The sequence below is a fragment of the Haliotis rufescens genome, unplaced genomic scaffold (assembly GCF_023055435.1).
Source record: "Haliotis rufescens isolate VD_foot unplaced genomic scaffold, xgHalRufe1.0.p SCAF_38, whole genome shotgun sequence".
Taxonomy (NCBI): domain Eukaryota; kingdom Metazoa; phylum Mollusca; class Gastropoda; order Lepetellida; family Haliotidae; genus Haliotis; species Haliotis rufescens.
Window position 1 is genome coordinate 1,120,157 of NW_025964090.1, and position 12,721 is coordinate 1,132,877.

Sequence of the window (12,721 nt, forward strand, 5' to 3'; positions counted from 1 at the left end):
TTTGCTACCCCATCAACGCACACGTCAATTAAGTACAATAACATCAATAATTTGAGACCACCCCCAAATCGGTGACATTTTCACCTGTGAGAATGCACGGCACGGTGTGAGGTCATCACCTCGGAACAAGTGTTAGGTAATTACCTCAGGTTATAGGCCATTTCATACATGCATGACAACACATGAATATTTTCTAAGTTGATCGTCATTTTACCTGTAAAAGTACATATTAAGGTTAAATCAATATAAATACACAATACATATATACTACTACATAAATAAATATATGTAACTAAATGTTTTTATTGGTACCCCATGCCTTGTTGGTTAATGTTTGACCGCCTCCGTGGTCTAGTGGTAAAGCCTCCGCCCGGAGAGCGGAAGGTCCGGGGTTCGATCCCCGACCGCGCAATACCAAAAGCATTAAAAGGTGGGACTTGTTGTTACCCTGCCTCACGCTCGGCAACAAGGACTTGTCGGCTTGGAATCCGTATACTGTGTCTGAGTCGGGTATTCATGTTAATTTCGCTCGTCACGCCGAACACTCGGGTTCGATTCCCATTCTGAAGCCAATTTGTGGTGTGTCCCGCCGTCATATTGCTGGAATATTGCTAAAAGCGGCGTAAAACCTTACTCACTCCCTCGACCACTCACTATTCATGTTTAACTGCGGCATGGTATCTCAGTGGGACAATTGGCATTAGTCCGGACTAGTACAAGCAGCCACACACGCACACACACACACACACACGCACACACACACGGGAAGAACTAGCGATACACAAGTGTGTGGCTGGTGGTGTGTGATCCAGTGTACTTGTTTGTGCTACCAATCTCGCAATAAAGTTGTATGCACAATTCTATTTGTGGTAAAAACATAAAAATTCAGTCGACGGAATGAAAAAACACAACGTTAATGGGGAAATCGGAATGAGGTGTTATTTTTCAATTTATTAATGACAACATTTAAAAAAAGAATGACCGCGTGGGGATTGAACTCTTATATCTGTATCCTTGGTCCCCAAAAAGATCACAAGTGTATGATTCACATAGAGTGATGTCCCTTTGATGACCAGTCATTTCGAAAGACACAATGAGAGAATCAAACGAAGGGTCTGGTCTCAGTGAAATTACTTGCAGATTCAGGTAACTTCATTGTCCTTTACCCACCCCAGAGCTTTATCTTGCCGAGGTAATAGTCTGCCGAGTTCGAAAGCCGTATGAAACAGTCGAGAATGAATAATGTCATCATTTGAAAACTGCTACTGCTTAGGTGCTGTGGAATGAGTAAGACTTCCTTCCACCCTTATCCCCCCGCCGCCAACCCACCCCCAAAATATATATGACTAAAAGGATTGCGAAGCAATGCATACATATACAACTTTGGGGGGTGGATGTGTGGAATACGGGCGGAAGTCTTTCCCCGAAACGTGAATTTTGTTCATGCGTTTTTCAACTGGAGAAAGATTCCAGAATGAGGTTATGTGTGGATCGAAACGAGGCTTTACGAGCTGCGTTTAAGGGGCTATATATTATAGTATATATACTATAGGACTGGTGCCAATTTATAACGCTATAGTATAGTCCTTGCCTAACTGCCCGATAGTTAAGGTATCATAAGGACTAGTAGAAATAGACCCTTTTAAGGGTTTTGCTACATGCTATCATAAGAACTAGTGGGCTAAACCTGTTTGTATATATCCCTGAAGGAGGAAATGTTGTTGAATGCATTTTCAAACATCGGGCCCAAAGGCACGAATCATGCACTTGACAGGGTATTCTTGTTCATGTTATGTTTTTCACATTTTCAGTTGCATTAGTTAGGACAGCCCTCCAAGTTGATCACATGGGATTTTCTGTGTGTGGAGTTTGCACCTCATCCCCAGCTAAAATCTCTAAAATCTTGCGCAGGGTGATTTACATGTCACGTGTCAAGAACTCTCTGACTGTAAACTTCTGTGACCGAAATTAGGTCAACTGACCTAATGGGAGCAGTGCATCGTATTTCTACAGATTGATTTGCATGCTTACTTGTACGTAAGCTGCAACCACTCAACCAGACGTCTGTCATGGTCCACCAATGTGCAGTGGATGAAAACTATAGACCTCCGCTTCCAACCTGGCAGACACAAGGCACCACGTTTCATCTTCCCCTCGCTATAAGAACGGGAGAACATATACGGCGTTTAGGGGGTGGAAAAGATCACCTTACTTCTTACGGTATGATCTTTCAGACTCCAGAATTTTGTATCTTCAGCCTTGGCTACCAGATACAGCACTGATTTTCTTATTCTTCCCACGACCGCTCCATCTACACCTGGTGACTTCACGCCAAGTATCATGTTCCCTTTCTTCCATCACCTTGATACAAGAACGGGAGAGCGCTTATATGACGCTCAGGGGATGGTAACGATCACATTACTTTGTGCAGTACGATCTTTCCGACCAAAAACATATCTATTCCGATACAGGGTTGATTTTATGACTCTTACCACAACGGTTCTGTCAATCTCTGATCTTTGATGACTACACATGGACTACACTGAGAGTCCTTACACCAAAGAGATGAAACTGGTCACCTGCGATCTTCCAGAATCACAGTTTTACAGATATTCAGCCTTATCTTTTGGATACAGCTTCGACTTCCCCCTAACCGGTTAAGTTGATGCCTTTGTGATCGGTTGAGGAGTGGATTTATTTCGTCTACATGGGGTTTGGTATTGGTTCACAGCTGAACACACTTTTCCATGTAACATCACAACATGACTCAGGGGCACGGGTGACCCAGTCATCTAAGGCGCCGCGATTCGCTGTGCAGAGTTGCGTCCCTTGGGCAAGCCAGAAACCTATGATTGTGGGTTCGAATCCCTGTTCGCCTCAATTATGTCTCTAGGTTTGTCACCACCATACCCGTGCTCGTGGGTTTCACCGAAGTGGTAAACGTCTTAGACCTGCATCACTTCGGGCTTTCCTCCCATATTAAGCTGACATGCCGTGATATAACTGGAATAATTTTAAAAGCGGCGTTAAACCCAACTCACTCACAACATGACTCGATTGGAGACCCCCTGCTGTTGACCTTTCAACTTTGCTGTCTTGTAGAAGGCCTCATCTACTTTGGCTTCCTGCTCTTCAACAGCCACTTCTATTTTGTCAGTGGCAAGTGCTCCAGGGATTGCTCACGCAGCCGTCGTTGTGTCCGGCTGAGGTCAACTACTCTTGCGTCCCTTCCCACAGTTCCTGACGCCTTCCTTTCATTGGTGGACAGTGGAATTGAATGTCTTCCCCTGTGTCTCAATGACCGCGATACATCCAGGGCTCAGATCCGGGGTAGAATAGGTCTTCAGCAACCCATGCTTGCCGTAAAAGGCGACTAGGCTTGTCGTACAGGTGACTAACGGTATCGGGTGGTCAGGTTTGCTGACTTGGTTGATGCATGTCAAAGCATCCCAATTGTGCGGATTGATGCTCATGATGTCAATCACTGGATTGTCTGGTCCAGACAGCTGTCATATAGCTGGAATATTGCTGAGAGTGGCGTTAAAGAACACTGAAGGGTGACAATGGTGAACAGGTGACATAGTGTCTCGTGATTTTTAACGACGAACACTCAGGGGTGATCCCGACGCCATTTGGCACACTTGTCCCATTCTTTAATCTACAAGACACAAACGAACTCTTGATCAGTAATGATTCAAAAGCTGATTCATCCTCATGGCTTTAGTTGCCAGTTCCTTTTTATGATCCACGTTATCATTACAGCTTTCCCTCCCACACTTTTCTGTGACAAATCACCAAACAAATTATAAACATGCTGTCATTCATGCGTACTCTTGAATTCAACGTCTGACGACTGGGGTTGTTCATGCCATATTGGCTCACCTCTCACCACTCGGTATCTTGTAGATTAAAGAATGGGTTGAGTGTGCCAAGTGGCTTCGGGATGAAGACACCATGTACCTGTAACCTTCATAAGTCTCTGTCACCTATTCAACCCTTTCCATGCAGTTCCGTAACATCTCAAGCATGACAAGGTAAATTTGCACTAAGTTTAACAGTGTAAGTTGTCAGGCTAACAATATGAAGGTCGCGAGTTCTCTCCCGGCAGATTCTAACAAAAAAAATAAGTTGCTTGTCTTTATGACATGTGACCTTCGGCAGAGATCATCCTCATGAGAAAATTATGTTCTGATTCTAATGGTGCTCCCTTTATTTCACTACACATGGGTAAGAGTGAAGTTTATTTCTTAACTAAATAATACACGACTGACATGTGTCAACCTGACCTAACAACCTAACACAACCATCCAGCAGTAATCCTACACAGACTGGTCTAATCACTGGAGCATAACTTTGTTTTGATAACTTTGCAGGCAAAGGAACTGTAGACAAAAGTGGGTGCCCCTCTGTGTGTGTGTGTGTGTGTGTGTGTGTGTGTGTGTGTGCGTGAGCGATCGCTTTTTCATTATTAATGTGATATATTAAAATTGGTCTTCCAGACAATGCTTGTCATAAGACTTGCCCAGTGGGATTGGGTGGGCATTCACAGCAACACCAATGCACGATGATACATTAAATTTCCATGTCACTATTATTGTAGGTAGCTGTACTGATACAAAACAATGTTTTGCATTGTAATAAGCATGTAACATGTTGTTGATGTGCTTTGTAAATTTTAATGCCTAGCACCATATTTCAGTGTCTGTCTGTTTGTTAAATTTTCTTAAATTTCCAACCAGAATCGTTGACTTTCAAGCAATATTTTTTTTGTATGCTTTACTCCGAGTGACATTCTTTCATCACATTATACATATATCTTTTCATGACTTTGTGTGACAAAGATGATCAGCAATAATGAAGCTAAGACACAACTCTTTTATGTTTTCAGTGAACACCATGACATCCACAGTTTGATGATGGAAGTACAACGCCAGCCACATGATCCTGGCTCTGTAACTGAAACAGATGTAGTCATGGGCCTTCCTGTACAGAGGTGATCTCAGGAAACACTTCCTGATTGACACAGGTGGAGACACTGTCTGTCCATGAGACAAATTAAACGTCAGTGGCACAATGGAGTCTTGTTGGGAGTGGTGAGGCTGGGAAAGAATAAGTATGAGGAAGTTACCTGGGGAAACTCACACATCTTGCTAGATTCAGACCTTTTTACTGTAGTGGTTTTGAGAAAGAATTCACCACAAATCTGAAGACATGAAGACACATGAGAGTGGTCACAGTGATGTGAATGGAAAACCTCATCAGTGTGGGGAATGTGGGAAAGTGTTTAAAACATCAAGTAACTTGCAGACACACATGATGAGTCACAGTGGCCTCAGGCCTCATGAGTGCAGTGAGTGCGGGAAAACATTTCCACTTAAAGCTACTCTGAAGACACACATAAAGATTCACAGTGGTATCAAGCCTTTTAAGTGTGTTGAATGTGGGAAAGATTTTGCACGAGCAGATAGCTTGAGGTGTCACATGATCAGTCACAGTGGACTCAAGCCTTATGAGTGCAGTGAGTGTGGGAAAACATTTACTCTTAGAGGTAATCTGAAGACACACTTGAAGATTCACAATGGTATCAAGTCTTTTAAGTGTGCTGAATGTGGGAAAGATTTTGCACGAGCATCTACACTGCAGTCTCACATGCTGAGTCACAGTGGACTCAAGCCTTATAAGTGTGGTGAGTGTGGAGAAACATTTACACAAAGGAGTAATCTGAGTGCACACATGGGGCTTCACAGTGGTATCAAGCCTTTTAAGTGTGGCGAATGTGGGAAGGAGTTTGCACATTCAGGCAACCTGCAGAGACACATGGCGAGTCACAGTGGAATCAAGTCATTTAAGTGTTGTGTGTGTGGGAAAGGGTTTGCAACATCATGGACCAAGAAGATGCACCAGAAGAGATTTCACATGGAATGGCATTTACAGAATCAGAAGCATGATGAAACGTAGGGAGAACATTCACAGCATCAAGTTGTCTGAAGACACACAGAGGGCATCATCAGGGAGTCCTGCCCTGAAAGTGTGGTGTGAGTTGGGGGAACATTCACAGCATCAAGTTGTCTGAAGACACACATAGGGCATCATCAGGGAGTCCTGCCCTGCCTGCCCTGAAAGTGTGGTGAGAGTTGGGGGAACATTCACAGCATCAAGTTGTCTGAAGACACACAGAGGGCATAATCAGGGAGTCCTGCCTTGAAAGTGTGGTGAGAGTTGGAGGAACATTCACAGCATCAAGTTGTCTGAAGACACACAGAGGGCATCATCAGGGAGTCCTGCCCTGAAAGTGTGGTGTGAGTTGGGGGAACATTCACAGCATCAAGTTGTCTGAAGACACACAGAAGGCATCAACAGGGAGTCCTGCCCTGCCTGCCCTGAAAGTGTGGTGAGAGTTGGGGGAACATTCACAGCATCAAGTTGTCTGAAGACACACAGAGGGCATCATCAGGGAGTCCTGCCCTGAAAGTGTGGTGAGGGTTGGGGGAACATTCACAGCATCAAGTTGTCTGAAGACACACAGAGGGCATAATCAGGGAGTCCTGCCTTGAAAGTGTGGTGAGAGTTGGAGGAACATTCACAGCATCAAGTTGTCTGAAGACACACACAGGGCATCATCAGGGAGACCTGCCCTGAAAGTGTGGTGAGAGTTGGGGGAACATTCACAGCATCAAGTTGTCTGAAGACACACAGAGGGCATCATCAGGGAGTCCTGCCCTGAAAGTGTGGTGAGAGTTGGGGGAACATTCACAGCATCAAGTTGTCTGAAGACACACAGAGGGCATCATCAGGGAGTCCTGCCCTGAAAGTGTGGTGAGAGTTGGAGGAACATTCACTGCATCAAGTTGTCTGAAGACAAACAGAGGGCATCATCAGGGAGTCCTGCCCTGAAAGTGTGGGAAACATTGTCTGTCCATCTGACTTTCCAAGAGCTGTGATGCTATTTTCCATACCTCTAGCGAACATCCCGATCGGCTTGTGTGGAGTACAAATTTGACATGTCATGACAACAATATGCTTTATTTTTTGTTCAGAGAGCAGCTGGTAACTTTCTTCTTGCAGGATGGTCTTCATTTCACAGTGAAATTTTCCTTTCTTCATGGTAGGACATGATGCAACATGCCATGATTTTGTGGTTCCTAGGCAATCCTTTTAGGCTCGTACCAGAGTTTCCGCACTTGTCTTTTGTTGAACTTAAACACACAACTACTGCATTTGCTTGATTAAACGCTGAGCTTCAAGTAAATGCTGGTGTCTCCATTACATTCTGTATGAGGACAAAAATGGAACATGAAATATGCCGCACATTAGTCATTGATTTGTACTTATAGATCACCTGACTGAAAGTGGCTGTCACACATTGAACATGGTTTTGACTTGACCTTCTAAACAAGGGTCCAGGGGACCCCCAATAATTAATTTCAAGAGTCGTTACAGGAAATATGAGGGTCCTGTAAAGTAATGAAATGGTCTTGTGTTCTGCACTGCAAGATTTGATGATCCATTACTGGACCTTGATATTTCTTGTCAAGGATTTGGTGCAATGAATATTGTTAGTCTGGGTCCCAAGGAATGCACTGGTTTTTTTCATATGTCCATGTTATACATTTCTGCATCCTGTCAAAAGCCTGATTAAAGCAACCACAAATCGTCCGTCGTCTGTTGCCGAATCTGGAATTTACTTCAGATGACGAAAGACTAGTGACATTCACCAGTGGTAGATTAAAAACTAACTCAATCGATTATTCAAGTGATAGTCAAGTGAGCTTTTGTTGTGTTGTCCATCAGCTGTGAATCCATGATTTTGTACAACTCTTCTGATTCGTCAAGGGCTATGAAATCTTGTAACTTTGTTACTTTGATCCTCTTACATCCCTCCTGAATCTAAAAGAAATGTGAAACCTTGTAATTATGATTGCTGTTTAGCTCACCTGACTGAAAGTCAAGTGGGCTTTTTTTGTTACATGTTTCTTGTCTCATTCGACAGGCATTGAATATCTACATGTTTTACTCTACTTCAGGTCCCACCAAATAGCATCCTTATGTTTGATGCTGATAATAATAAATATTATTATGTAATTGATAATAGCTACTAAATCAACAATCGGACTCAATATCTGGGAACAAACAGCTCCCAGGGCTGCATTCTCCTTGTAGTCTTTGCTCATCATGCAGATCGAACACCTTCTGTTGATCTTTCTCAGCTGCCATCATTACTGCTGTCCACCCATGCTGCCCTCTGCTGTCAGCTTCTGGTATTCATAGCTGGTGTGGAGGGTGGGTGACAGATCATGTCTTGTTCTTGCTGGGTCACTTTCTATGATTTGCCGAATCTGGAATTTACCCTGATGACTTTAATATGTGACATTTACCATGTGTTCTTACTTGGTCACTATCTATGAAACACTTTGAGTTTCTCCTGATCCTTCTCAGCTGCTGTCATCACTGGAGTCCACCCATGCATCCCTCTACTGTCAGCTACTGGAATTTATAGCTGGTGTGGAGGGTGGGTGACAGATCATGTCTTGTTCTTGCTGGGTCACTTTCTATGATTCTGAATCTGGAATTTACCTCCCAATCAACAATCAAATATCTCAAATATGACTCAGTATCTGGGAACAAACAGCTCCCAGGCCTGCTTTCTCCTTGTAGTCTTTGCTCATCATGCAGATCAAACACCTTCTGTTGATCCTTCTCAGCTGCCATCATTACTGCTGTCCACCCATGCTGCCCTCTACTGTCAGCTACTGGTATTTATAGCTGTGAATCCATGATTTTGTACACGTCTTCTGAATCTACAAGGACTATGAACTCTTGTAACTTTGTTTGCTGGTTAGGTAACCTGACTAAAAGTCAAGTGAGCCTTTGTTGTGTGTTGTCTGTCATCTGTCAGTCCTTCATTTTCTACATCCCTCCTTAATCGACAAGGAGGTCAAATGATCTTTTATTGTTACATGTTTCTTATTGTCTGTCCAACCAACTGACATTGAATATTAACATAAATTGTCCCTTGAACTCTACTTCAGGTCCTGCCAAATAGCATCCTTATGTTTGATGCTGATAATAATAATTATATTATTGTAGTATAGATAATAGCCACCCAATCAACAATCTGACTCAATATCTGGGAACAAACAGTTCCAATGCCTGAATGCTCCTTGATCTTTGCTCATCATGCAGATAGAAAACTGTCTTCTGGTCAGCTTCAGCTGCTGTCATCACTGGTGTCTATCCATGCACCCCTCTACTCTCAGCTTTTTACAGCTGGTGTGGAGGGTGGGTGACAGATCATGTCTTGTTCTTGCTGGGTCACTTTCTATGATTCTGAATCTGGAATTTACCTCCCAATCAACAATCAAATATCTCAAATATGACTCAATATCTGGGAACAAACAGCTCCCAGGCCTGAATTCTCCATGATCTTTGCTCATCATGCAGATCAAATACTTTCTTCTGACCAGTAGCAGATGACTTTATTTGAGTGACATTCACCGGTGGCAGATGTATTCCACTTTTTCTCTTTCAACCTTATGTCCCAGGTTTAAATATTGCAGACTGAGGCATTGAAAACTAACTCACTTTAGTTAGTCAGGTGATAGTCAAGTGAGCTTTTGTTGTGTTGTCTGTCATCTGTGAATCCATGATTTTGTACATCTCTTCTGATTCTTCAAAGACTATAATCTTTGTTTGTTTGGTAGCTCACCTGACTGAAAGTCAAGTGAGCTTTTGTTGTTACATGTTTCTTCTTGTCTGTCCAACAGACTGACATTGAATATTAACATAAATTGTCCCTTGAACTCTACTTCATGTCCTGCCAAATAGCATCCTTATGTTTGATGCTGATAATAATTATATTATTTTATTATAGATAATAGCCACCCAATCAACAATCAGACTCAATATCTGGGAACAAACAGCTCCCAGACCTGAATTCTCCATGATCTTTGCTCATCATGCAGATCAAATACTTTCTTCTTACCAGTAGCAGATGACTTTATTTGAGTGACATTCACCGGTGGCAGATGTATTCCACTTTTTCTCTTCCAACCTTATGTCCCAGGTTTAAATATTGCAGACTGAGGCATTGAAAACTAACTCACTTTAGTTAATCAGGTGATAGTCAAGTGAGCTTTTGTTGTGTTGTCTGTCATCTGTGAATCCATGATTTTGTACATCTCTTCTGATTCTTCAAAGGCTATAATCTTTGTTTGTTTGGTAGCTCACCTGACTGAAGTGAGCTTTTGTTGTTACATGTTTCTTATTGTCTGTCCAACCAACTAACATTGAACATCTACATACATTGTCCCTTGAACTCCGCTTCAGGTCCTGTCCAAATAGCATCCTTATGTTTGATGCTGATAATAATAATTATATTATTGTAGTATAGATAATAGCCACCCAATCAACAATCTGACTCAATATCTGGGAACAAACAGTTCCAATGCCTGAATGCTCCTTGATCTTTGCTCATCATGCAGATAGAAAACTGTCTTCTGGTCAGCTTCAGCTGCTGTCATCACTGGTGTCTATCCATGCACCCCTCTACTCTCAGCTTTTTACAGCTGGTGTGGAGGGTGGGTGACAGATCATGTCTTGTTCTTGCTGGGTCACTTTCTATGATTCTGAATCTGGAATTTACCTCCCAATCAACAATCAAATATCTCAAATATGACTCAATATCTGGGAACAAACAGCTCCCAGGCCTGAATTCTCCATGATCTTTGCTCATCATGCAGATCAAATACTTTCTTCTGACCAGTAGCAGATGACTTTATTTGAGTGACATTCACCGGTGGCAGATGTATTCCACTTTTTCTCTTTCAACCTTATGTCCCAGGTTTAAATATTGCAGACTGAGGCATTGAAAACTAACTCACTTTAGTTAGTCAGGTGATAGTCAAGTGAGCTTTTGTTGTGTTGTCTGTCATCTGTGAATCCATGATTTTGTACATCTCTTCTGATTCTTCAAAGACTATAATCTTTGTTTGTTTGGTAGCTCACCTGACTGAAGTGAGCTTTTGTTGTTACATGTTTCTTCTTGTCTGTCAAACCAACTAACATTGAACATCTACATACATTGTCCCTTGAACTCCGCTTCAGGTCCTGTCCAAATAGCATCCTCATGTTTGATGCTGATAATAATAATTATATTATTGTAGTATAGATAATAGCCACCCAATCAACAATCTGACTCAATATCTGGGAACAAACAGTTCCCATGCCTGAATGCTCCTTGATCTTTGCTCATCATGCAGATAGAAAACTGTCTTCTGGTCAGCTTCAGCTGCTGTCATCACTGGTGTCTATCCATGCACCCCTCTACTCTCAGCTTTTTACAGCTGGTGTGGAGGGTGGGTGACAGATCATGTCTTGTTCTTGCTGGGTCACTTTCTATGATTCTGAATCTGGAATTTACCTCCCAATCAACAATCAAATATCTCAAATATGACTCAATATCTTGGAACAAACAGCTCCCAGGCCTGAATTCTCCATGATCTTTGCTCATCATGCAGATCAAATACTTTCTTCTGACCAGTAGCAGATGACTTTATTTGAGTGACATTCACCGGTGGCAGATGTATTCCACTTTTTCTCTTTCAACCTTATGTCCCAGGTTTAAATATTGCAGACTGAGGCATTGAAAACTAACTCACTTTAGTTAGTCAGGTGATAGTCAAGTGAGCTTTTGTTGTGTTGTCTGTCATCTGTGAATCCATGATTTTGTACATCTCTTCTGATTCTTCAAAGACTATAATCTTTGTTTGTTTGGTAGCTCACCTGACTGAAGTGAGCTTTTGTTGTTACATGTTTCTTCTTGTCTGTCAAACCAACTAACATTGAACATCTACATACATTGTCCCTTGAACTCCGCTTCAGGTCCTGTCCAAATAGCATCCTCATGTTTGATGCTGATAATAATAATTATATTATTGTAGTATAGATAATAGCCACCCAATCAACAATCTGACTCAATATCTGGGAACAAACAGTTCCCATGCCTGAATGCTCCTTGATCTTTGCTCATCATGCAGATAGAAAACTGTCTTCTGGTCAGCTTCAGCTGCTGTCATCACTGGTGTCTATCCATGCACCCCTCTACTCTCAGCTTTTTACAGCTGGTGTGGAGGGTGGGTGACAGATCATGTCTTGTTCTTGCTGGGTCACTTTCTATGATTCTGAATCTGGAATTTACCTCCCAATCAACAATCAAATATCTCAAATATGACTCAATATCTTGGAACAAACAGCTCCCAGGCCTGAATTCTCCATGATCTTTGCTCATCATGCAGATCAAATACTTTCTTCTGACCAGTAGCAGATGACTTTATTTGAGTGACATTCACCGGTGGCAGATGTATTCCACTTTTTCTCTTTCAACCTTATGTCCCAGGTTTAAATATTGCAGACTGAGGCATTGAAAACTAACTCACTTTAGTTAGTCAGGTGATAGTCAAGTGAGCTTTTGTTGTGTTGTCTGTCATCTGTGAATCCATGATTTTGTACATCTCTTCTGATTCTTCAAAGACTATAATCTTTGTTTGTTTGGTAGCTCACCTGACTGAAAGTCAAGTGAGCATTTGTTGTTACATGTTTCGTCTTGTCTGTCCAACAGACTGACATTGAACATCTACATACATTGTCCCTTGAACTCCGCTTCAGGTCCTGCCAAATAGCATCCTTATGTTTGATGCTGATAATAATTATATTATTATATTAT

General features: G+C 42.2%; 1 protein-coding gene across 2 annotated transcripts; it reads left to right on the top strand.

Annotated features, from left to right (window-relative positions):
• Nucleotides 1-1,059: 1,059 nt before the first annotated feature.
• LOC124120261 (gastrula zinc finger protein XlCGF7.1-like) lies at nt 1,060-6,220 on the top strand. Of its 2 annotated transcripts, none has more exons than XM_046483042.2 (2): nt 1,060-1,192; nt 4,889-6,220. In XM_046483042.2, the coding sequence occupies exon 2, from the start codon at nt 5,212-5,214 to the stop codon at nt 5,956-5,958; it is 747 nt and encodes a 248-aa protein (XP_046338998.2). In that variant the 5' UTR covers nt 1,060-1,192; nt 4,889-5,211; the 3' UTR covers nt 5,959-6,220. The 2 variants fall into 2 exon arrangements, with proteins under 2 accessions (XP_046338998.2, XP_046338997.2); XM_046483041.2 differs by having other exon boundaries at nt 1,063-1,146.
• The last annotated feature ends 6,501 nt before the right edge of the window (nt 6,221-12,721 follow it).